This window comes from Scyliorhinus canicula, chromosome 17, assembly GCF_902713615.1.
Source record: "Scyliorhinus canicula chromosome 17, sScyCan1.1, whole genome shotgun sequence".
Lineage (NCBI taxonomy): Eukaryota > Metazoa > Chordata > Chondrichthyes > Carcharhiniformes > Scyliorhinidae > Scyliorhinus > Scyliorhinus canicula.
In genome coordinates, this window is record NC_052162.1 from 131,513,802 (window position 1) to 131,537,972 (window position 24,171).

The 24,171-nt window shown below is 49.4% G+C and overlaps 1 protein-coding gene across 1 annotated transcript in view; it reads left to right on the forward strand.

Moving 5' to 3' along the window:
* Positions 1-16,833: 16,833 nt before the first annotated feature.
* Positions 16,834-24,171, forward strand: part of LOC119952276 (zinc finger protein 585A-like) — a 54,140-nt gene continuing 46,802 nt past the window's right edge. The window contains exons 1-2 of the mRNA XM_038775895.1: positions 16,834-16,928; positions 21,216-22,833. Coding sequence (XP_038631823.1) covers positions 21,571-22,833 — 1,263 coding nt within the window. The 5' untranslated portion in view covers positions 16,834-16,928; positions 21,216-21,570. The remainder of the gene's footprint in view (positions 16,929-21,215; positions 22,834-24,171) is intronic.

Here is a 24,171-nt window from a genome sequence, read left to right on the forward strand (position 1 = left end):
ATCCGAGGGCACAGCCTCAGACTGAAGGGACAATCCTTTAAAACTCAGATGAGGAGGAATTTCTTCAGCCAGAGGGTGGTGAATCTCTAGAACTCATTCCTGCAGAAGGCTGTGGAGGCCAAGTCAGTGAATGTCTTTAAGACAGCGATAGATAGGTTATTGATTAATAAGGGGATCAGGGGTTATAGAAAGAAGGCTGGAGAATGGGGATGACTGAATGGCAGAGCAGACTCGTTGGGCCAAATGGCCTAATTCTCCTCCTGTACCTTACGGTCTTATGTAATAAAATATACTAAGGTGCTTCAGGAGTTTCAGAAAGAAGAATATGACATTGTGTCACATCGGCTCATATATCAGGAGAAATGGAGTGCAGCGCAGTGGCAGCACGGTGGCGCAGTGGTAGCACTGCTGCCTCACGACGCCGAGGTCCCAGGTTCGATCCCGGTTCTGGGTCACTGTCCGTGTGGAGTTTACACATTCTCCCCGTGTCTGCGTGGGTTTCACCCCAACAACCCAAAGATGCGCAGTGTAGGTGGATTGGCCACGCTAAATTGCCCCTTAATTGGAAAAAATGAATTGGGTACTCTAAATTTATTAAAAAGAAAACAAAAAGGATAAATGGACAAAATCTTGATTGTAAAGGGAGATTTTAACAAGTATCTTTGATCAGTGTTGAGAGGTGGAGAGGGCAGAGAGCTTGAGGAGACCTTCAAAGAAACCCGCGTGTTAAAGATCTAAAAAAGACCTCAACAGACTGTATTTAACACAAAACAGATTTGTTAGATTTCTATCCAGAATATTTAACTTGGCTGGAGTTTATTAACATCAGAAGAAACACACTCCAATGAACATGGTTTGGACATAAATGTCATTGCTAACAAAATTCAATCCTTGTTATTTGCGAACGTGCTGATGTTTTAATAGGTTCGATGACTGAGTGAATCTTTGGCCACATTCAGAGCAGGTGAATGGTTTCTCTCCAGTGTGAATCTGCTGGTATCTCCAAAGGGTGGATGGATCAGCAAATCCCTTTTTACACACGGAGCAGGTGAACGGTTTCTCCCCGGTGTGACTGCGCCGATGAATTTCCAGGTGGGAAGGGTAACTGAATCCATTCCCACAATCCCCACATTTCCACGGTTTCTCCCCAGTGTGACTGCACTTGTGTTTTGACAGGCCAGATGATCGGCTGAATCCTCGTCCACAAACACAACACGTGCACGGTTTCCCCGCACAGTGAACAATACTTTTTCCTTTCATTTTTAAAATAAGATGATATTCGGCCTATATCAATTGTGTGGCTCTGTGAGATCTTGATGGGATAGTTTCCCAAATGCAAATCCTTCGAATCCCCTGTGAAATTGGTTTAAAACAGAAAATAGGGAGTGAGAGAGACCCCACAAAAACACAAAGGCAGGTTGTGAAATTGAGCTGAATGAATCTGGTCATTTGTAGGGCCGGCTCTGGGGGAAAAATGACCACAAAAACAGTGAGATTGTCATAGAACCCAACCAGGCAGAAACATCAAATGCTTCTTGTTTAGTGTAAGGAAAATTTTTGCACAACAGAAATTTGTTTATAAATATTGCCTTTTTTTTACGAGTACCCAATTATACATTTCCAATTAAGGAGTAATTTAGCGTGGCAAATCCACCTAGCCTGCACATCTTTGGGTTGTGGGGGGAGACCCACAGAATCATGGGAAGAATGTGCAAACTCCACAGCAGACATGGGGAGAATATGCAAACTCCACACGGACAGGGCTGGGATTCGAACCCAGGTCCTCGACGCCGTGAGGCAGCAGTGCTAACCATTGCACCACCGTGCCACCTGTTTCTGAATATTACCTGAATCTCGTTAGTGGGCTGCATGACAGAGAAATAGGAAAAGCAGGGAGATGGGCCAGTGCCACGATGGATAATACGTCTGACGATGTGTTAGGCCATACCAGGTTCAACTCCTGGCTAACACGTTGTTCAAACTTTTGGGGACTGGTTGAGCTCAGTTGGCTGGGCATCTGGTTCGTGATGTAACCATGTAAAACCATGTAAAAACCATGTAAAAAGTCTAGCAGGAGTGTTCAATAAGCATGTTAAATTTTTTTAAAAACTAATCTCTAAAAAGTCAAAAAGTGGAAGAATGTTTTTTTAAACTGTACCGGGTCGTTATAACACAGAATGCAAGGTCTTTTTTTAAAATTAAATAATTTTTATTGGAATTTTTTGAAAAATATGTATCAACGAAACAATAATAACAATGACAATAACAGTAATAAACACCCCCCGGCACCCGTAACAACGCATATAACAAACCCCCCCCAACCCCAATAAACAACAAAATAAATTAACAATAAGCAAGTTAACTTAAACACTATCCCCCTAGGGGCTGCACGGTGGCCTAGTGGTTAGCACAACCGCCTCACGGCGCTGAGGTCCCAGGTTCGATCCCGGCTCTGGGTCACTGTCCGTGTGGAGTTTGCACATTCTCCCCGTGTCTGCGTGGGTTTCGCCCCCACAACCCAAAAATGTGCAGAGTAGGTGGATTGGCCACGCTAAATTGCCCCCTAATTGGAAAAAATAATTGGGTAATCTAAATTTATTTAAAAAAAAAAAAACACTATCCCCCTAAACCACCCCCCCCCCTCCCCTTCCCCCCCCCTCCCCTTCCCTTCCCCCCCCTCCCCTTCCCTTCCCCCCCTCCCCTTCCCTTCCCCCCCCTCCCCTTCCCTTCCCCCCCCTCCCCTTCCCTTCCCCCCCCTCCCCTTCCCTTCCCCCCCCTCCCCTTCCCTTCCCCCCCCCCCCTCCCCCCCGGGTTGCTGCTGCTGCTGACCTAGTACCTTATCGTTGAGCCAGAAAGTCAAGGAAAGGCTGCCACCTCCTAAAGAATCCTTGTACCGACCCCCTCAGGGCGAATTTGACCCTCTCCAGCTGAATGAACCCCGCCATGTCATTAATCCAGGTTTCCACGCTCGGAGGTCTCGCATCTTTCCACTGCAGCAAGATCCTCTGCCGGGCTACTAGGGACGCAAAGGCCAAGACATCGGCCTCTTTCACCTCCTGCACTCCCGGCTCCACCCCAACCCCAAATATCGCGAGTCCCCAGCCTGGCTTGACCCTGGATCCCACCACCCTCGACACCGTCCTCGCCACCCCCTTCCAGAACTCCTCCAGTGCCGGGCATGCCCAAAACATATGGGCATGGTTCGCTGGACTCCCCGAACATCTGACGCACGTGTCTTCACCCCCAAAGAACCTACTCATCCTAGATCCGGACATGTGGGCCCGGTGCAGCACCTTGAACTGGATGAGACTAAGCCTCGCACATGAAGAGGAGGAGTTCACCCTCTCCAGGGCGTCCGCCCATGTCCCCTCCTCAATCTGCTCCCCCAGCTCCACCTCTCACTTAGCCTTCAGCTCCTCTACCGACGCCTCCCCCACCTCCTGCATCACCTGGTAGATGTCAGACACCTTCCCATCCCCGACCCACACCCCCGAAAGCACCCTATCCCTTACCCCCCGCGGGGGCAGCAAAGGGAACCCCTCCACCTGTCGCCTAGCAAACGCCTTGACCTGAAGGTACCTGAACATATTCCCCAGGGGGGAGCTCAAACTTCTCCTCCAGTTCACCAAGACTCGCGAACCTCCCGTCGATAAACAGGTCTCCCAACTTCCTAATGCCCGCCCTGTGCCACCCCAGGAACCCGCCATCCATGTTCCCTGGGACAAACCGGTGGTTCCCCCGCAGCGGGGCCTCCACCAAGCCCCCCATTTACCCCCTGTGCCGCCTCCACTGCCCCCAAATTGTGAGGGTAGCCGCCACCACTGGGCTCGTAGTGTACCTCGTTGGAGGGAGCGGCAGCGGCGCCGTTACCAGTGCCTTCAGGCTCATGCCTCCACAGGACGCCATCTCCATCCGTTTCCATGCTGCCCCCTCCCCAGCCATTACCCACTTACGTACCATCGAGATGTTAGCCGCCCAATAGTACCCAGAGAGGTTGGGCAGCGCCAGCCCCCCTCTATCCCTGCCCCGCTCCAAAAAGACCCTCCTTACCCTCGGAGTCCCGTGCGCCCAAACAAATCCCAGAATGCTGCTGTTCACCCTCCTAAAAAAGGCCCTCGGAGCGAAAATGGGGAGGCACTGAAACAAAAACAAAAACCTCGGGAGCACCGTCATTTTAACGGACTGTACTCTACCCGCCAACGACAGCGGCAGCATGTCCCACCTTTTAAATTCCTCCTCCATCTGCTCCACCAACCTAGTAAAATTGAGCTTGTGCAGAGTCCCCCAGCTCCTAGCCACCTGAACCCCCAGGTATCTAAAACTCCTCACTGCCCTCTTTAGCGGGAGCCTACCAATCCCCTCCTCCTGATCTCCCGGGTGTACGACAAACAGCTCACTCTTGCCCAGGTTCAATTTATATCCCGAGAAACTCCCGAACTCAGCAAGAATCTCCATCACCTCCGGCATTCCCCCCATCGGGTCTGCTACATACAACAGCAAATCGTCCGCATACAGCGACACTCGGTGCTCCTCCCCACCTCGCACCAAACCTTTCCACCTCCTCGACTCCCTGAGAGCCATGGCAAGAGGCTCAATTGCCAGCGCAAAAAGCAAGGGGGACAGGGGGCACCCCTGCCTTGTCCCACGGTGGAGCCTGAAGTACTCGGACCTCCTCCCATTTGTCGCTACACTCGCCATCGGGGCACGTACAGCAACCTCACCCATTTAATAAACCCCACCCCAAACCCGAACCTCTCCAACACCTCCCACAATGCCACCACAATCTCCGCCTGTCCTTCTGCTGCCGGCATCATTATCACATTTAGCAGCCTTCGCACGTTAGTGTTCAGCTGCCTCCCCTTCACAAAACCCGTCTGATCTTCATGTACAGCATGGGGCAGCACGGTAGCATGGTGGTTAGCATAAATGTTTCACAGCTCCAGGGTCCCAGGTTCGATTCCCGGCTGGGTCACTGTCTGTGCGGAGTCTGCACGTCCTCCCCGTGTGTGCGTGGGTTTCCTCCGGGTGCTCCGGTTTCCTCCCACAGTCCAAAGATGTGCGGGTTAGGTGGATTGGCCATGCTAAATTGCCCGTAGTGTCCTAAAAGGTGAGGTTAAGGGGGGGGTTGTTTGGGTTACGGGTATAGGGTGGGTTTGAGTAGGGTGATCATTGCTCGGCACAACATTGAGGGTCGAAGGGCCTGTTCTGTGCTGTACTGTTCTATGTTCTATGTTCTACAACCCCTGGCACCCAGTCCTCTATTCTAGTGGCCAAGATCTTCGCCAGCAACTTGGCGTTGACATTCAGCAGTGAAATCGGCCTGTATGATCCGCATGCAAGGGGTCCTTATCATGCTTCAGGGACAGGGAGATTAGCGCCCGAGACATCGTCGGGGGCAGAACACCCCCCTCCCATGCCTCGTTGAAGGTCCTAACCAACAGGGGGCCCAGCAGGTCCGCATATTTCTTATAAAATTCAACCGGGAACCCATCCGGTCCCGGCGCCTTCCCCGACTGCATGTGGCCAATCCCACTGACCAGCTCCTCTAACTCGATCGGCGCCCCCAGTCCCTCCACTTGCTCCTCCTGCACCCTTGGAAATCGGAGCCTGTCCATAAAACTCTCCATTCCCCCTGCCACCGCCGGCGGCTCCGACTAGTACAGTTCCCTATAAGACCTCATTGACCTCTGCCCCCTGCCACACCACATTCCCAACTCTATCCTTCACTCCACCAATCTCCCTAGCCGCGTCCCGCTTACGAAGCTGGTGCGCCAGCATCCTGCTCGCCTTCTCTCCATACTCATAGACCGCTCCCTGCGCCTTCCTCCACTGTGTCTCTGCCTTTCTGGTGGTCAATAAATCAAATTGGCCTGCAAGCTACGCCGCTCCCCCAGCAATCCCTCCTCCGGGGCCTCCGCGTACCTCCTATCCACACTCAACAGCTCCCCCACCAGTCTCTCCCTCTCCCCCCTCTCCCCCCTCTCCCTATGGGCTCGGATGGAGATCAGCTCCCCCCTAATCACTGCCTGCAGAGCCTCCCACACCATCCCCACCTGGACCTCCCAGTATCATTGACCTCGAGGTACCTCTCGATACATCCCCGAACCCTCCTACACACCTTCTCATCAGCCAACAACCCCACGTCCAGACGCCAAAGCGGGCGCTGGTCCCGCACCTCCCCCATCTCCAGATCCACCCAATGCGGAGCATGGTCTGAAATCGCTATAGCCGAATATACGGCCTCCTCCACCCTCGGGACCACTCCCCATCTCAACACAAAGAAATCAATGCGGGAATAAACCCTGTGCACATGGGAGAAAAAAGAGTACTCCCGAGCCCTCGGCCTCCCGAACCTCCAGGGATCCATTCCTCCCATCTGGTCCATAAACCCCCTCAACACCTTGACCGTCGCCGGCCTCCTGCCTGTCCTTGAACTAGAACGATCCAGTAGGGGATCCAGCACCGTATTGAAGTCCCCACCGATGATCAGGCCCCCCACCTCCAGGTTAGGAATGCGGCCCAACATACGCCTCATGAAACCAGCATCATTCCAATTTGGGGCGTACACATTTACCAACACCACCCTCTCCCCCTGCAGCTTACCGCTCACCATCACATATCTGCCGCCACTATCAGCCACAACCTCAGACGCCTCAAACGCCACCCTCTTCCCCACCAGGATCGCCACCCCCCGGTTCTTCGAGTCGAGCCCTGAGTGGAAAACCTGCCCCACCCACCCCTTCCTCAGACGGACCTGGTCCGCCACCTTCAGGTGGGTCTCCTGGAGCATGGCCACGTCCGCCTTCAGCCCCTTCAGATGCGAAAACAACCGGGCCCGCTTAACCGGCCCATTCAACCCCCTCACGTTCCACGTAATCAGCCGGATCAGGGGGCACCATGCCCCCCTCCCCCGTCGACTAGCCATAGCCCATCAACTGCTCTCCCCTGGCCAGCACCCATTTGGCCCGTTTCCCACGGCGATAGAGCCTCACCTCAACCCCCCGACCCGCACCAACTCCTCCCTGGCCAACCCGTATCCCCCCCCCCCCCCCCCCCCCCGGCCAGGCTAGGACCCCTCCTAGCCGCGACTCTCCCTCCACTGTACTCCCATGAGCCAGCTGACTTCTGCTGACCCCAGCAGCTCCCGCTCTAACTCCGACCCCTCCCGATATGAGGTCCCCCCTCCTCCCCTGCATCAGCTCCTTGGCACCGCTCTGAACGTCCACTCTATCTATCCCCCTCATCATCTTATAAACCTCTATTAAGCCGCCTCTCATCCTCCTCCGCTCCAAAGAGAAAAGCCCTAGCTCCCTCAACCTTTCGTCATAAGACCTATCCTACAAACCAGGCAGCATCCTGGTAAATCTCCTTTGCACCCTTTCCAATGCTTCCACATCCTTCCTATAGTGAGGTGACCAGAACTGCACACAATACTCCAAATGTGGTCTCACCAGGGTCATGTACAGTTGCAGCATAACCCCGCGGCTCTTAAACTCAAGCCCCCTGTTAATAAATGCTAACATACTATAGGCCTTCTTCACGGCTCTATCCACTTGAGTGGCAACCTTCAGAGATCTGTGGACATGAACTCCAAGATCTCTCTGTTCCTCCACATTCCTCAGAAACCTGCCGTGGACCCTGTAATCCGCATTCAAATTTTTTCTACTAAATGAATCACCTTTCACTTATCAATGATAAACTGCCCTTAGTGACCAAAAAAGGTTAGGAGGGGTTATTGGGTTACGGGGACAGGGTGGAAGTGAGTGCTTAAGTGGGTCGGTGCAGACTCGATGAAAGGCCTCCTTCTGTACTGTATGTTCTATCAAAGGGCTCGCTCAGGATTTGAACCCATCCCGGTCCCATCTCACATTTTCGTGCAGCACAAATCTGAAGTGAGAATCATACCCCGAGACCAACAAACCTGTAAGAAGGCAGCGATTGAAACAAAAGATATTTTCATTGCCATCCCAAGCCAATCAGGAATCTGCCAATCCAAAACCAATCAGGAGTAAATGGAAAATGGCGGGAAAACTCAGGAAGTTTGGCAGCATTTGTGGACAGGGGAACAAAGTTCACCTTTCACCTCCTTGACCTTTTATTAAAACTGGGAAAGGTAAAAAAAATTGGAATCCGGGCCCTGGGTCACTGTCCGTGTGGAGTTTGCACGTTCTCCCCGTGTCTGTGTGGGTTTCACCCTCACAACCCAAAGATGTGCGGGATAGGTGAATTGGACACGCTAAATTGACCCTTAATTGGAAAAAAATAAGTAGGTACTCTAAATTTAAGAAAAGAGGAAATGGAGAAAATTGTAAACAAGTAAAATCCAGGAGGGAAGGAAACAGGACAATAGGAAAGGGCTCTGATAGGGTGGAAGTCAGGAGAGATTAAGTGAGAAAATACTTTGCAGTTCACGGCTTCAGAGTGAGGTTAACATAGAATCAGAGAATGATTACACCACAGAATGAGGCCATTCGGGCCATCGTGTCCATGCCAGCTCTGTGTAAGAGCAATGGAAGAAACAAAAGATGTGTCTGGAGGAGCTATCGATGGCAGATCGATCAACAATGCCGCCCGGACACAAAGAACAAGTGGAAACAAGATTCAAACCCAAATCTGCGATGGAAAGGCAAACATAACGGGGGCAGCATTTACAGTGTGAAACTGTTGGACACATTCTGAGTGTGAAAGCTGTATTGAGCCCAGTGGAAAGATGCGCTGCTGTTCCTCAAGTGTTTGTTGAGCTTCTTTTGAACATTTCAGGAGGCCGAGAACCGGGAGGTCAGCATTAAGATCCACCTCTCCAGTCAGTTCAATTCTCCATTTTGGATCTTTGATCATCAATTCCATCCCCACAAACTCCTGCCCAGACAGTGTCTCTCTGAACAAATTTCCACCCCAATATAAACCCACCAAAGTCTTTGGCACTTTGACACATAATAATAATCGTTATTGTCACAAGAAGGATTGCATTAACACTACAATGAAGTTACTGTGAAAAGCCTCGAGTCACCACACTCTAGCGCCTGTTCGGGTACACTTGAGGGAAAATTCAGAATGTCCAATTCACCTAACAGCACGTCTTTCAAGACGTATGGGAGGAAACCCATGCAGACATACATAGAATTTACAGTGCAGAAGGAGGCCATTCAGCCCATCGAGTCTGCACCGGCTCTTGGAAAGAGCACCCTACCCAAGGTCAACACCTCCATCCTATCCCCATAACCCAGTAACCCCACCCAACACTAAGGGCAATTTTGGACACTAAGGGCAATTTATCATGGCCAATCCACCTAACCTGCACATCTTTAGACTGTGGGAGGAAACCGGAGTACCCGGAGGAAACCCACGCACACACGGGGAGGATGTGCAGACTCCGCACAGACAGTGACCCAAGCCGGAATCGAACCTGGGACCCTGGAGCTGTGAAGTGATTACGCTATCCACAATGCTACCGTGCTGCCATGGGGAGGATGTGTAGCCCAAGTCGAGAATTGAACCTGGGACCCTGGTGCTGAGAAGCCACGGTGCTAGAATGGTTGGCCTGAGGAATTCGCCTCCAGAGAAAGTCCATTCAGGCCAAAACATTTTACGTTCTCAAGAAGCAGTTGGATACAGCACTTAGGGTGATGGGGTAAAAGGATATGAAGGGAGGGCGAGGTCAGGCTATTGATTGGATGATGAGACAGGATTACAATGGATGGTGGAGCAGGCATGATTTGCAGATTGGCCTCTCCTGCACCTATTTCCCATGTTTCTGTGAACCGCCCTCTGTGCCTTGGTCAAGAGAAAAACAACACTAAAGGGCTGGTCCGCGGTTTGAACCCGGGGGCTCTCGCAAGCTCCCAGACTGAAAAACCCGAAGCAAGAATCATTCCCCGAAGTTTGTGTAGGGGGTCGGGATTGAAGGCGCTAGCAACAGCACCGCTCCTGACGGCCCTGGGGAAATACTCAGGGTGTCCGGTTTCGCCAGCACTTCGGATCTGGGGCAGGGTCAGGGGAAATGCCGATTCGGGGGAACCATAGATTTGAGCCAGTGAGGTGGGATGGAAATTTTCGGAGATGGGAGGAGTGGGGGTGGGGAGAGGGCGGGGGGGTGTGGGGGGTGGGGGAGGGGGGGCGGGGGGCCCTGCAAAGCACGTTCATATGTTTTGGTCCTGTCCAAAGCTGGAGGATTACTGGAAGGAGGTTTTTAAGTTAATCTCTAAAGTGGTGCATGTGAAACTGGACCCAGGCCCTCGGGAGGCCATATTTGGGGTGTCGGACCAGCCGGGGTTGGAAACGGGTGCGGAGGCAGATGTTGTAGCCTTTGCCTTGTTGATCGCCCGAAGGCAGATTCTGTTGGGATGGAGAGCAACCTCTGCACCCTGTGCCCTGGCGTGGCGGGGGGATTTATTGGAATTCTTGACTCTTGAGAAGGTCAAATTTGAACTGAGGGGAAGGATGGAGAGGTTCTCCAATTCATGGGCGTTATTCATTATGCACTTTCGAGAATTGGATAACATCGAACATTAGGGTGAGTTAGGGGAGGGGGGACTGTGTGTGTTAATGGTGACTATGTGTGATTCCTGATTCCTTTTTGTTATTTGTTTATGTTAACATGCGGCCAATGTTTGGTGGGAGGATGGGATTGTTGTTACTGATATGGGGATTGACATTGCATTCGTTACTGATTATTGTTTATGGTTGGTGGGTGTAAATTTGGGAGAAAATGTAAAAAAGGAGGAGAATAAATATATTTAAAAAAAAAGATTTGTTCCCCTAAACCAACGAGCCACCTTCTGGGATCAAAGTGAACTAAAGGATACTTTAATTGCAATCTTGCTCTGATCACCCCAGTCCAACACTGGCATCTCCACATCTTAATTCTGATCCTAAGCCGAATAGAATTCTGCTTCAAAGGCCGAATATGCTGTAAAAACCCATGCGGCATTTGCGCACAGGAAATCAAAGCTTATTTTCACGTCCATAGGTTCTCTTCTTAGCTCCAGACCATCCAGGGATGAAGACATCTTTGCTCCCCTCGCCCCCCCCCCCCCCCCCCCCCCCCCCCCGGCCCACCCCCACCAGCATTCATCATCACACAGTTCCGGGTTGTCAATGGGGGGAAATATCTGCCCAGTATTGCGAACTGAGTGTTTGTAACTGGGATCCTTTTATATCTGGAGTGAAACGTGATCCCAGCTCATTACAGAAACAATGCGGTGTCCGGAGCTGAATGGTCCACAGTGTCAAACCTGACAGTCTCATTGTGCTTCAGACCTTTCTTTGTGGAATTCCAATTCAGCTGAAAAACACAGGCACATGGCAGAGAAACTGATCTAACATCAGAATCACAGAATGTCAGACCAGATTAGGAGCCGTTCAACATTTCACCCATGTGTGAACTATGTCACTGCAATGTGTCCAATTTTTATTTCTGCTTATCCGGGTCCTACTCACTATGGAGCTGCGAATGAGCGAATCGTTGATGAGTTTATTGGAATCCAATAACTTCATAGCTTTCTAATGGGTTGGATTTAGATACATGATATGTAATTCTGATGTTACAGATGTTTTCAAGGTTTTGGGGATTTCTTGTAGTTGAAAAAAAAAATTTAGAGTACCCAATTATTTTTTCCAATTAAGGGGCAATTTAGCGTGGCCAATCTACCTAGCCTGCACATCTTTGGATTGTGGGGGTGAAACCCACACAGACACGGGGAGAATGTGACAACTCCACACGGACAGTGACCCAAGGCCAGGATTCGAACCCGGGTCCTCAACGCCATAGGCAGCAATGCTAACCACTGTGCCACCGTGCTGCCCTGGGATTTCTTGTAGTTTTAGTACCCATTGATAACCTGGAACTGTGACAATGAATACTCACTGGGACAAAATTAGTGAGAGCTTAGCCCGGATGTACCGAATTAACAACCTTTTTCTTAATAGCTAACCAATTACACCACTGTGATTGAGTCTTTCCAATCAACCAGTCAGCCACTTTCGGCAATATGTTTAACATTACTTATCTCCCATTGAACAGTGTGTAATAAGAACACAAGAACTAGGAGCAGGAGTCGGCCATCTGGCCCCTCGAGCCTGCTCTCCCATTCAATGAGATCATGGCTGATCTTTTGTGGACTCAGCTCCACTTTCCAGCCTGAACACCATAACCCTTAATCCCTTTATTCTTCAAAAAACTATTTATCTTCACTTTAAAAACTTTTAATGAAGGACCCTCAACTGCTTCACTGGGCAGGGAATTCCATAGATTCACAACCCTTTGGGTGAAGAAATTCCTCCTAAACTCAGTCCTAAATCTACTTCCCCTTATTTTGAGGCTATGTCCCCTAGTTCTGCTTTCACCCGCCAGTGGAAACAACCTGCCCGCATCTATGCTATCTATTCCCTTCATAATTTTAAACATTTCTATAAGATTCCCCTCATCCTTCTAAATTCCAACGAGTATAGTCCCAGTCTACTCAACCTCTCCTCGTAATCCAACCCCTTCAGCTCTGGGATTAATCTCGTGAATCTCCTCTGCACACCCTCCAGCACCAGTACGTCCTTTCTAAGGTAAGGAGACGAAAATTGAACACAATACTCCAGGTGTGGCCTCACTAACACCTTATACAATTGCAACATAACCTCCCTAGTCTTAAATTCCATCCCTCTGGCAATGAAGGACAAAATTCCATTTGCCTTCTTAATCACCTGTTGCACCTGTAAACCAACATTTTGAGACTCATGCACTATCACACCCAGGTCTCTCTCCACAGCGGCATGTTTTAATATTTTATCATTTAAATAATAATTCTGTTTGCTATTATTCCTACAAAAATGGATAACCTCACATTTGTCAACATTGAATTCCATCTGCCAGACCCTAGCCCATTCACTTGACCTATCCAAATCCCTCTGCAGGCTTCCGGTATCCTCTGCACTTTTTGCTTTACCACTCATCTTAGTGTCATCTGCAAACTTGGACACATTGCACTTGGTCCCCAACTCCAAATCATCTATGTAATTTATGAACAATTGTGGGCCCAACACTGAACCCTGAGTGACACCACTAGCTACTGATTGCCAACCAGAGAAACACCCATTTATCCCCACTCTTTGCTTTCTATTAATTAACCAATCCTCTATCCATGCTACTACTTTACCCTTAATGCCATGCATCTTTATCTTATGTAGCAATCTTTTGTGTGGCACCTTGTCAAAAGCTTTCTGGAAATCCAGATATACCACATCCATTGGCTCCCCGTTATCTGCCGCACTGGTAATGCCCTCAAAAAATTCCATTAAATTAGTTAGGCACGACCTGCCCTTTATGAATCCATGCTGCATCTGCCCAATGGGACAATTTCTATCCAGATGCCTCGCTATTTCTTCCCTGATGTTAGATTCCAGCATCTTCCCTACTACCGAAGTTAAGCTAACTGGCCTATAATTACCCGCTTTCTGCCTACTTCCTTTTTTAAACAGTGGTGTCACATTTTCTAATTTCCAATCCGGTGGAACCACCCCGGAGTCTAGTGAATTTTGGTAAATTATCACTAGTGCATTTGCAATTTCCCTAGCCATCTCTTTTAGCACTCTGGGATGCATTCCATCAGGGCCAGGAGACTTGTCTACCTTTAGCCCCATTAGCTTGCCCATCACTCCCTCCTTAGTGATAACAATCCTCTCAAGGTCCTCACCTGTCATAGCCTCATTTCTATCAGTCGCTGGCATGTTATTTGTGTCTTCCACTGTGAAGACCGACCCAAAAAACCTGTTCAGTTCCTCAGCCATTTCCTCATCTCCCATTATTAAATCTCCCTTCTTATCCTCTAAAGGACCAATATTTACCTGAGCCACTCTTTTTTGTTTTATATATTTGTAGAAACTTTCACTGTCTGTTTTTATATTCTGAACAAGTTTACTCTCATAATCTATCTTACTCTTCTTTCTAGCTTTTTTAGTAGCTTTCTGTTGCCCCCTAAAGATTTCCCAGTCTCCCAGTCTCCCACTAATCTTTGCCACTTTGTATGCTTTTTTTCTTTCAATTTGATACTCTCCCTTATTTCCTTAGATATCCACCGTCCATTTTCCCTCTTTCTACCGTCCTTCCTTTTTGTTGGTATAAACCTTTGCTGAGCACTGTGAAAAATCGCTTGCAAGGTTCTCCACTGTTCCGCAACTGTTTTTTTAAAATAAATTTAGAGTACCCAATTCATTTTTTCCAATTAAGGGGCAATTTAGCATGGACAATCCACCTAACCTGCACATCTTTTGGGTTGTGGGGGCAAAACCCACGCAAACACGAGGAGAATGTGCAAACTCCACACGGACAGTGACCCAGAGCTGGGATCGAACCTGGGACCTCGGCGCCGTGAGGCAGCAATACTAACCACTGCACCACCGTGCTGCCCTGCTTTTCCAGTCACATTGATGTTTGAAATATTTTCCCACAAACAGAACAAACATTTCTCATTTCACATTCAAAATCTGAGGATATTCAGGTCCTGATCAATTGAGTGACACTGTCGGGTCTTGATGTGATATTTAGTTTGTGTTTCCTGTCTGAAAATCTTCTCCTGATGGCCTGTAAAAGGAGTTTACAAAGGTCACACTATCAGTACAGGATAGAAATTCAGAACAGTTAATTCCACTTTCTGCGGAACATTTTTGTCTCTCTTCTTTCCCCAAAGCTGTAAATCCCCGTCCCACACACTCTCCCTCCTCTCTGGGGCTGAAATCCAAATAAAGTATTAGATTATTATTTCTGTATCCTTTTACCAAATTTATATTAGAGGTAAGAATATGCTTTATAAATCACTTCATTCATGATTTGTGAGACATTAATCTGAATCACCCTGACTGAGCAGGCAGAATAACAGATGTGAACCTTGTGTCCAGAACTGACTGTGTGGGGATTTGATGAGCAATCGTGAAGATCGTTTCTCCAAATCTTCAAGGGTTTCCTTCGTTCCTCCTCTCCTTCTTGAACTAAGTTACCGGATATCTGTGTCAGGGCCCATTCTGGTTCTCTTCCTGCTGACTAAATAACTTCAATAAAATATGGAGAAGACTGAATCCAGTGCGTTCGATCCCTACTCTGATCATTCCTGACATACCGACTCCACCCCTCTTCCTGGCAACAGTCTGAGACTTAGCCAGTCTCTTTGTAACCTTGGTTTCATATTTGATCCCAATATGAGCTTCTGACCTCATGTCTGTGCTATCACTAAGACCGCCTGTTTGCACTTGCGTTACATTATCCATCCTCTCTTCTGTGTCTGTGCATCTGGTGCTGAAAGCCTTGGTCATGTCTCCTGGATTCAACTATTCCGTTACACACCTTATTTTTTAAAAATTTAGAGTACCCAATTTTTTTTTCCCAATTAAGGAGCAATTTAGCATGGCCAATCCATCTAACCTGCACAGCTTGGGTTGTGGGGGGTGAAACCCACGCAGACAAGGGGAGAATGTGCAAACTCCACACGGACAGTGACCCAGGGCCGGGATTCAAACCTGGGTCCTCAGCACTGTCGTCCCAGTGCTAACCACTGCACGGCCATGCTGCCCGAGTATTCCATTACACACCTGGCTGCTCTGCCACATTTACCCATGCAAACTTAAAGCAATCCAAAATCTGCTACCCATGTCTCAATTGACAGTAAGTTCCTTTCCCCTATCATCGCTAAGCTCCGAGACTTGAATTCGCTCCCAGTCAATTCTCACCCTTGTTTTCAAATCGGTCCATGGCCTCATCTCTCCCTATCACTGGAATCTCCTCCAGCCCCAAAACCCGCTCAATTGTCTGTACAGCTCTCATCCTGGTCCTTTGTACACTCCCGATTAGAATTACTCTGCCATGGTTTTAAGTTCCTTGAGTGCCAAGCACTGGATTCCCTCCCTAAAGCTCCCTGTCTCCACCTCACTTACCTCCTTTAAGATTCAATTTAAAACTCACCTCTTTATTTTCATTTCATTTTAATTTGGGCAGCATGGTAGCTAGCATAAACGCTTCACAGCTCCAGGGTCCCAGGTTCGGTTCCCGGCTGGGTCACTGTCTGTGCGGAGTCTGCACGTCCTCCCCGTGTGTGCGTGGGTTTCCTCCGGGTGCTCCGGTTTCCTCCCACAGTCCAAAGATGTGCGGGTAGGTGGATTGGTCATGCTAAATTGCCCGTAGTGTCCTAGGAAGTAAGGTTAAGGGGGGGATGTTGGGTTACGGGTATAGGGTGGCTACGTGGGTTTGAGTAGGGTGATCATTGCTCGGCACAACATCGAGGGCCGAAGGGCCTGTTCTGTGCTGTACTGTTCTATCTATTTCATTATAGAATTTACAGTGCAGAAGGAGGCCATTCGGCCCATCGAGTCTGACCTTTAATCAGGGTTTCGGTCACCCGCCCTAATATCTCCTTTTGTGTCTGGATGTCTCACTTTATTTCATAATGTTCCTGTGAAGTTGACTGGGATGATTTATGATGTTAAAAGCGTTATATAAATAGAAGTTGTTGTTGACTGTAACCCTGACCTCCTGTTTCACAATATCCCATTGGTTTCACAACAAACTCTGATGTTTTGCCCCCTGCGGGTTTCCAGCCTCTACAAAGACGGCGGCCGTTAACTCAGGCCTGTCACCAGGTGCAGGTCTGCAAACCCGGGCCCGGAAGGTTTGGAACCGCCACCGGGTTTCAGTGAAACCTCCCGGCCGAGTCCAGCATCGGCACTGCGCATGCTCCAGCTCACAGTGCCCAGGGAGTGATTGACGGCAACCTGGACCAATAGGAAGAGAGGAGCGGGACTGGAGGACCGAGCGGAGCGACTGCTCCTCCAACCAATTGGAGTGAATGAGGGGCGTGGCCACGATCTCACGTGATCTGGAGAATGCGCAGTGCCGATGAAGCTGAGGATTCAGGCAGTCCGCTGGAGCGCCTCAGCCGGTCAAGTTAACCTAGGTGAGTCATGAGGGAAGGATGGAAGCGGCGGATGGGTCAGGAGGCTTCATAAAAGCTCCGTGTCTGCCCAAGCCCCGAATACGAAGCTCGGATACGGCAGTTGAACCGACGAAAGCTGGTCGGGCTTTTCCCAGAGACAGGCCCGGGTGGACGAAGTGTGAGGTGGGACGCATGCGTAAGGGAGCGAGAGCCCAGGCTTTGCTCCTCCTCCCATTCACTCTGATTGGTTGGAGGACAAGGTGCTCGCGTTCTATCCTGCAGCTCCTCCCCCTCTTCCTATTGGTCAGAACCCGCCGTCAATCAGTCCCTGGGCATTGTGAGCTGGAGCAAATCCTTCACAATCATTGTCAGCTCCAGTGTGTGAAGCAGGATGGTGCCCGTTAACCTGGGCCTGTTGTCAGGCGGGAGAAGTTCCGCAGCTACAAACCAGGGAGCTGACGATGATGGTGAAGGGTTTGCTCAGCTCACAATGCCCGGGGACTGATTGACGGCGGGTTCGGACCAATAGGAAGAGGGGGCGGGGCTGGAGGACCAATGAAGCCGGCTGGCCCTCCCAACTACTCAGTGAATGGGGGGCGGGGCTGAGCCGAGATGTCCCTCATTGGCTGACGCTCTATTAATTTGAAAGCTGATTTAATAGAACATACAGTGCAGAAGGAGGCCATTCGGCCCATCGAGTCTGCACCGATCCATTAAGTCTTCACTTCTACCCTATCCCAATAACCCCATCTGACCTTTTTGGACACTAAGGGCAATTTATCATGGCCAATCCACCTAACCTGCACGTCTTTGGACTGTGGGAGGAAACTGGAGCACCCGGAGGAAACTCACGCAGACACGGGGAAAACTTGCAGACTCCGTACAGACAGTGACCCAGCAGGGAATCGAACCTGGGACCCGGTGAAGCCACGGTGCTACCGTGCTGCGCCAAATTTGTCTCAAACACCAGGAGAAAACAGGACCTTTCTGTTTGTGGTTTTAAACAGATGAAACCCTGTAGGTGTGGAGCAAACATTTCAACATTTGTTACTGAAATGTGATAACATGGTGAAACAATCCACAAACAATCCAATGACTGACTTTAAGTAATAACTGGCAGACAGGAAATGTTACCATTAGAGCAAGTATTATTCCTCATTTCAATAACGAGGACAGGTTAGGGAGAAGGTTAATACTGTTACCTTTCAAAGCTGGCACGGTGGTGCAGTGGTTATCACTGCTGCCTCACTGTGCCGAGGTCCCAGGTTCGATCCCGGCTCTGAGTCACTACTTGTGAAGTTTGCATCTTCTCTCCGTGTTTGCGTGGGTTTCGCACCCACAACCAAAAGATGTGCAGGGTAGGTGGATTGGCCATGCTAAATTGCCCCTTAATTGGAAAAAATGAATTGGGTACTCTAAATTTACATTAATAAAAAATACTGTTGTAAAGGCGGCACAGTGGTGCAGTGGATAGCACTACTGCCTCAACGGCGGCGAGGTCCCAAGTTCGATTCAACTGCAATTATGTAGTTTTCAGGTTTCCCATCACACTCATACACACACTCACAGACGCACACAGGGACACTTCCAGTCCGACCAGATGGAAATTTTTCCTCACACTAACCAACTTGACTATTAATAAATAATTGCTTATTGTCACAAGTAGGATTTAATAAAGTTAGTGAAAACCCCCCAGTTGCCACATTCCGGCGCCTATTCGGGGAGGCCGGTACGGAAATTGAACCTGTGCTGCTGGCATTGTTCTTCATTACACGCTAGCTGTTTAGCCCACTGCTAAACCAGCACCTGTAACCAGCCCCAATTACTGTGGTTAGGTCCACAGATTTGCCAAACTTCAAGTAAACTTATCTATGCGGGACTGTGAGCAGTTGTAACCATCCAGTATTTTAACCGTCCAGTGATCAATGTGAGATTGTATTCAATACAGGGCACCAACCATGAATAAATGCAACGTGTACTTTCCTTCTGTAATTACAGATGATGCTAATTTCCCTTAGCTTGATGGGGTGATGAAGATGAATTAAGACAGGTTACAAGGAGAAAAAGGAAATGGGAATGTTTGCACTGAACAAGAGAAAAGCTTTGAAAAAGCAAAAGGGTTAAATATCTTGCACCCCAAGCTGTGGTGTGGGGGAGGAGGTTGTAAACAGGGAAATCTGGTGGGGAAGGTACAAATAATTATTTTTTTGAAAATATTTTATTAAGGCATATATAATTTAAACAATTTTCAAGAGGAAAAACAACGAAGTAAATAACACCCACCCCACCAACCACCAAACCCAGCCAACATGGCTTACATACATTATTCCCCAAATCCCCTTTCCTACTATTTCCCACCTCAACCAGCCTCCCATGCCTCCTTTCCTTTTATCTCTTCTCTCCCCCCCCCCCCCCCCCCCTTGCTGACAGCTTAATTATTCCCAAAGAAGTCGATAAACGGCTGCCACCTCCAGGCAAACCCTAACATCGATCCCCTCAGGGCGACCTTGATCTTCTCGAGCCTGAGAAACCCATACCCCTGATTTCGGACACTCCGAGTCCCTCCACGCCAATAAGATTCGTCTCTGGCTACCAGGGAGGCAGAGGCCAAAACATGGGCTTCTCTCGCCCCTGGGTTCCCGGGGTCTTCTGAAGCACCAAAAATCAAAACCTCTGGACTCGGAACCACCCGTCCCTTCAATGTCTTTGACATGGCATCGGCAAATTCCTGCCAAAATCCCCTAAGCCCAAAACATACGGACATGATTTGCGGGTCCACCTGCACACCGCCCACACCTGAACTCCACCCCTTCAAACTACAAATAATTTTCATAACTTTATTGAACAGTTCTCAAATGGAAAGGCACTTGACCACATTAAAACTAATGATCTGCAATAGACGTATTTTCTAGCAAGTTCTATTTAGGGCAAGATTATAAACAGAGGGCATTCATTTAGGGTGATTATAAAAAGCGATGCTGATGAGAAGAAGAACATTCTGTGCTGCATGTGGGATCATGAATGCACTGCTCAAAAATATGGTGGAGGCAGATTCAATTGATGCCTTGAAAAGAGAATTGGACAACTGTCTGTTACTATCAGATCAGCCATGACCTTATTAAATGGTGGAGCAGACTGGGTTGAATAGCCAACTCCAGCTCCTTGCTCATCTGTATCTTTTGAGGAGAAAAATATCTGCAGAGTTCAGGGCCAATGACAGGGGATAGCAACTGTTGCAGGAAATTGGCACAGATACAATTTGTCGAGTGCCTTCATTGTGTGCTGTCACCTTTCTATGACACTGATATAAGGGAAATGCAGTGCACCAATGCAAGAGAGGCAGATTGCTCCCTCTCGATATAATGGAAACCCTGTGCCCCAGTGCAGGAGAGGCTGGTTGTTGGGCAGTGTGAGCTGAACTTGCATGGCTGGGTAAAGACTGAGGCAGATATCAAGATCCTTGGTGTGAAAACAGGTCTGGAGGGAGTGGGTCAGTGAACCTGGGGAGTTGCATTTTGCCTGAATCGTGAGTGTGCCCCAGTCACAATTATGAACAGTAAACAAACCTATCACTGGTTTGATGAGATGATATACCGTGTCCCAGGTGTTGTAAATACTGTACATACTGTAGACTAGCCTGCTTGCTGCCCATATCTAAGTGATATCAGAATAATGTTCTGGTATTAAATAAAGTATCCGAACCTCTCATTGTGTTTCATGCCCAGCAGGTTTCTTATCCGTCGATCTTCTGATTTGCTAACTATGAAAAACAATATTGCTGATCAGTAATTGCTCTCTATGGTGGATCTGTTACCCAGAACCGCCCGTGCTGCAGAAAGTCCCCTATCAGCGAGTGTAGGAGGCCAGTGCGCAGGTGCAGCGTGGATGTGTGCTGTGAGCATGCTCAGTGTCAGTCATGGTAAGAGAGTGAGGATGAGCAGACTGTCCGGGAGGAGATTGTGAGCACAGGGTAGGAATGGAAGCCGTGGCTGCACTGGAAACTTTATCAACTTCTGGGGTAGGCCTGAGGCCCCGAATAAGAGTTTGCAGGCCCCGTGTTTACCCCTGCTGGCCAAGGCCTGAGTGGGAGTCAGGTCGGACAGGGAGACGGCTTCCTCCCCGGTGACGGGCCCGGGTTACCCAGGTAACCGGCCGCCGCTATCTTGGACAGGGCTCAGGTCTTTCCCATGAGAGACAGAGACTGGGACTGACAAACTTGGGAAAGAATATTCCAGAGAAACTAGAATTGTCTGTTCTGAATTTCTATCCTGTACTTACAGTGAGCACTCTTTTCAAATCACTTTCCAGGGGATATGGGGAGGATTTACAAACAGAAAATCAAATCAAACGTCACGTCAAAATCTGACCGAGATTCATCAGGACTTGAATATCATCAACCTTTGAATGAGGAAGGAGAAATGTTTCTCTGTTCTGTGTGTAGAGAAGATTTCAAACATTAGTATGACTGGAAAAGCACCGAGACACACACACACACCCCCGAGTGAGAGAGTTCCAGTGAACTGACTGTGGAAAGAGCTTTAACCAGTTACACAGCCTGAAAAAACATCACACCATTCACAGTGAGGAGAAACCATACACGTGTTCTGTGGGCAAGGCTTCAACTGATTGTCCAACTTGGGAGAGTCACAAGGACACCGGCTCCATGGAGAAACCATGGAAATGTGAGGATTGTGGGAAGAGATTCAATTATCCATCCCGGCTGGAAATCCACCGACGCAGTCACGTTGGGACCAACACCACAGAAAGATCGTGGAAATGTGAGGATTGTGGGAAAGGATTCTATTATCCATGCCTGCTGGAAATCCATCAACGCAGTCACACTGGGGAGAAGCCGTTTATCTGTTCTGTGTGTGGGAAAGGATTTACAAAGTCAGCGAGCCTTGTGTCACACCAGCGGATTCACACTGAGGAAAGACCGTACAGCTGTGCTCACTGTGAAAAGAGGTTCAAGCAGTCATCCACCCTCACTGCACACCAGCGAATTCACACTGGGGAGAGACCATTCACCTGCTCCGTGTGTGGGAAGAGATTCACTCAGTCCTCCACCCTGGCGATACACCAACGCACTCACACTGGGGAGAAGCCATTCATCTGCTCCATATGTGGGAAAGGCTTCACTCAGTCGTCTGGCCTTTCATTACATCAGCGAGATCACACTGGGGAGAGACCATTCAGCTGCTCTGTCTGTGGGAAGGGCTTTACTCAGTTATCGGCCCTGCTGACACACCAGAGAAATCACACTGGGGAGAGGCCATTCAGCTGCACTTCCTGTGGAAAGAGGTTCAGGTCTTCATCCAACCTCAGCGCCCACAAGCGTGTTCACACTGGGGAGAGACCATTTACCTGCTCCGAGTGTGGGATGGGATTCACTCAGTCAACCAACCTGGTGGTACACAGGAGAATTCACACTGAGGAGAAGCCATTCAGCTGCACTTCCTGTGGGAAGAGCTTTGGGCAGTTATCTACACTCACTGCACACCAACGCACTCACACTGGAGAGAGACCATTCACCTGCTCTGTGTGTGGGAAGGGATTCACGCAGTCAGCCAGCCTCATGTTACACCAGCGAATTCACACTGAGGAGAGGCCGTTCGGCTGCACTCACTGTGGAAAGAGATTCAGGCAGTCTTCTGACCTCACTGCACACCAACATGTTCACACTGGGGAGAGACCGTTCATCTGCTCCGTCTGTGGAAAGGGATTCACTCAATCATCCGGCCTTTGGTCCCACCGGCGAGTTCACACTGAGGAGAAGCCGTTCAGCTGCACCTCCTGTGGAAAGAGTTTCAGATCTTCATCTGATCTCAATGTACACAAGCGTGTTCACACTGGGGAGAGGCCATTCACCTGCTCTGTGTGTGGGAAGGGATTCACTCGGTCATCCAATCTGCGGACACACCAGAGAGTTCACAAGTGACTGAAGGAATTGGATTACGTTGTTATTGTTGCTGTTACTCACATCCAGGATTGTTAGTCTGATAATATTCTCTCCTGACTTACACATTCTTCACACTGGGAGCTCTGTTATATTATCACGGCACATTGAACAAACCCTCCCAACGCCCCCCCCCCCCCCCCCCCCCCCCCCCAAATGTACAATGTAATCTAATTCTCGAAAGTGCATGATGAATAATGCCCATGAATTGTAGAACCCCTCCAGCTTTGCCCTCAGTTCAAACTTAACCTTCTTGAGAGTCAAGAATTCCGGCAGGTCCCCCCTGCCACGCCAGGGCAGAGGGTGGAGAGGTTCACCTCCATCCCAACAGGATCCACCATCGGGTGATTAGCGAGGCGAAAACTACAACATCTGCCTCCGCACCCGTTTCCAACCCCGGCTGGTCCGACGCCCCGAATATGGCCTCCCGAGGGCCCGGGTCCAGTTTCACGTGCACCACTTTAGAGATTACCTTAAAAATCTCCTTCCAGTAATCCTCCAGCTTTGGACAGGAGCAAAACATATGAATGCGATTCCCCCCCCCCCCCCCTCCCCTCGCAACGTTCACACACATCTTCTATCCCCTCAAAGAGCCGGCTCATCCTCACCCTTGTGAGGTGTACTCTATATACCACCTTCAGCTATATCAGCCCCAACCTCACGCGCGAGGTGGAGGCGTTCACTCTCCGGAGCACCTCACACCCGAACCCCTCCTCCAGACCCTCTCCCAACTCTTCCTCCCACTTTGCCTTGATCCCATCCTGCGGTGCCTTTTCCTGTTCCAAAATAACCCCGTTATCCACCAACACTACCCCCTTCTCCAGTCCCCCTGTCGTCAGCACCTCCTCCAGCAATGTGGAGGCTGGCTCTCCTGGAAGCTCTATCTCCTTTCTGGCAAAGTCTTGAACCTGCCTGTATCTAAACATTTCCCCCTTCTCCAGCCAATACTTCGTTCCCAGCTCCTTCAATCCTGCAAACCAACACCCAAGAAACAAATCTTTTAGTGTCCAAATTCCGTTCTCCTTCCAGCTCCGAAAATTTCCATCACACGTCCCTGGCACAAGTCAATCTATCCCCCGAATTGGCATTTTCTTTCATCCTGCCCCCCAACCCGAAGTGCTGGCAAAACTGCCTCCAAATTCTCAACGAAGCTACTACTACCGGACTCCCTGAGTATTTCCCCGGGGCTATGGCGAGCAGCGCTGTTGCTAGTGCTTTCAAACCTGACGCCCTGCACAAGCTCTCCTCCATTCTGACCCACTGGGAGGCAACCCCTCTGACCCAGCTCCGGACCTTCTCCATATTTGC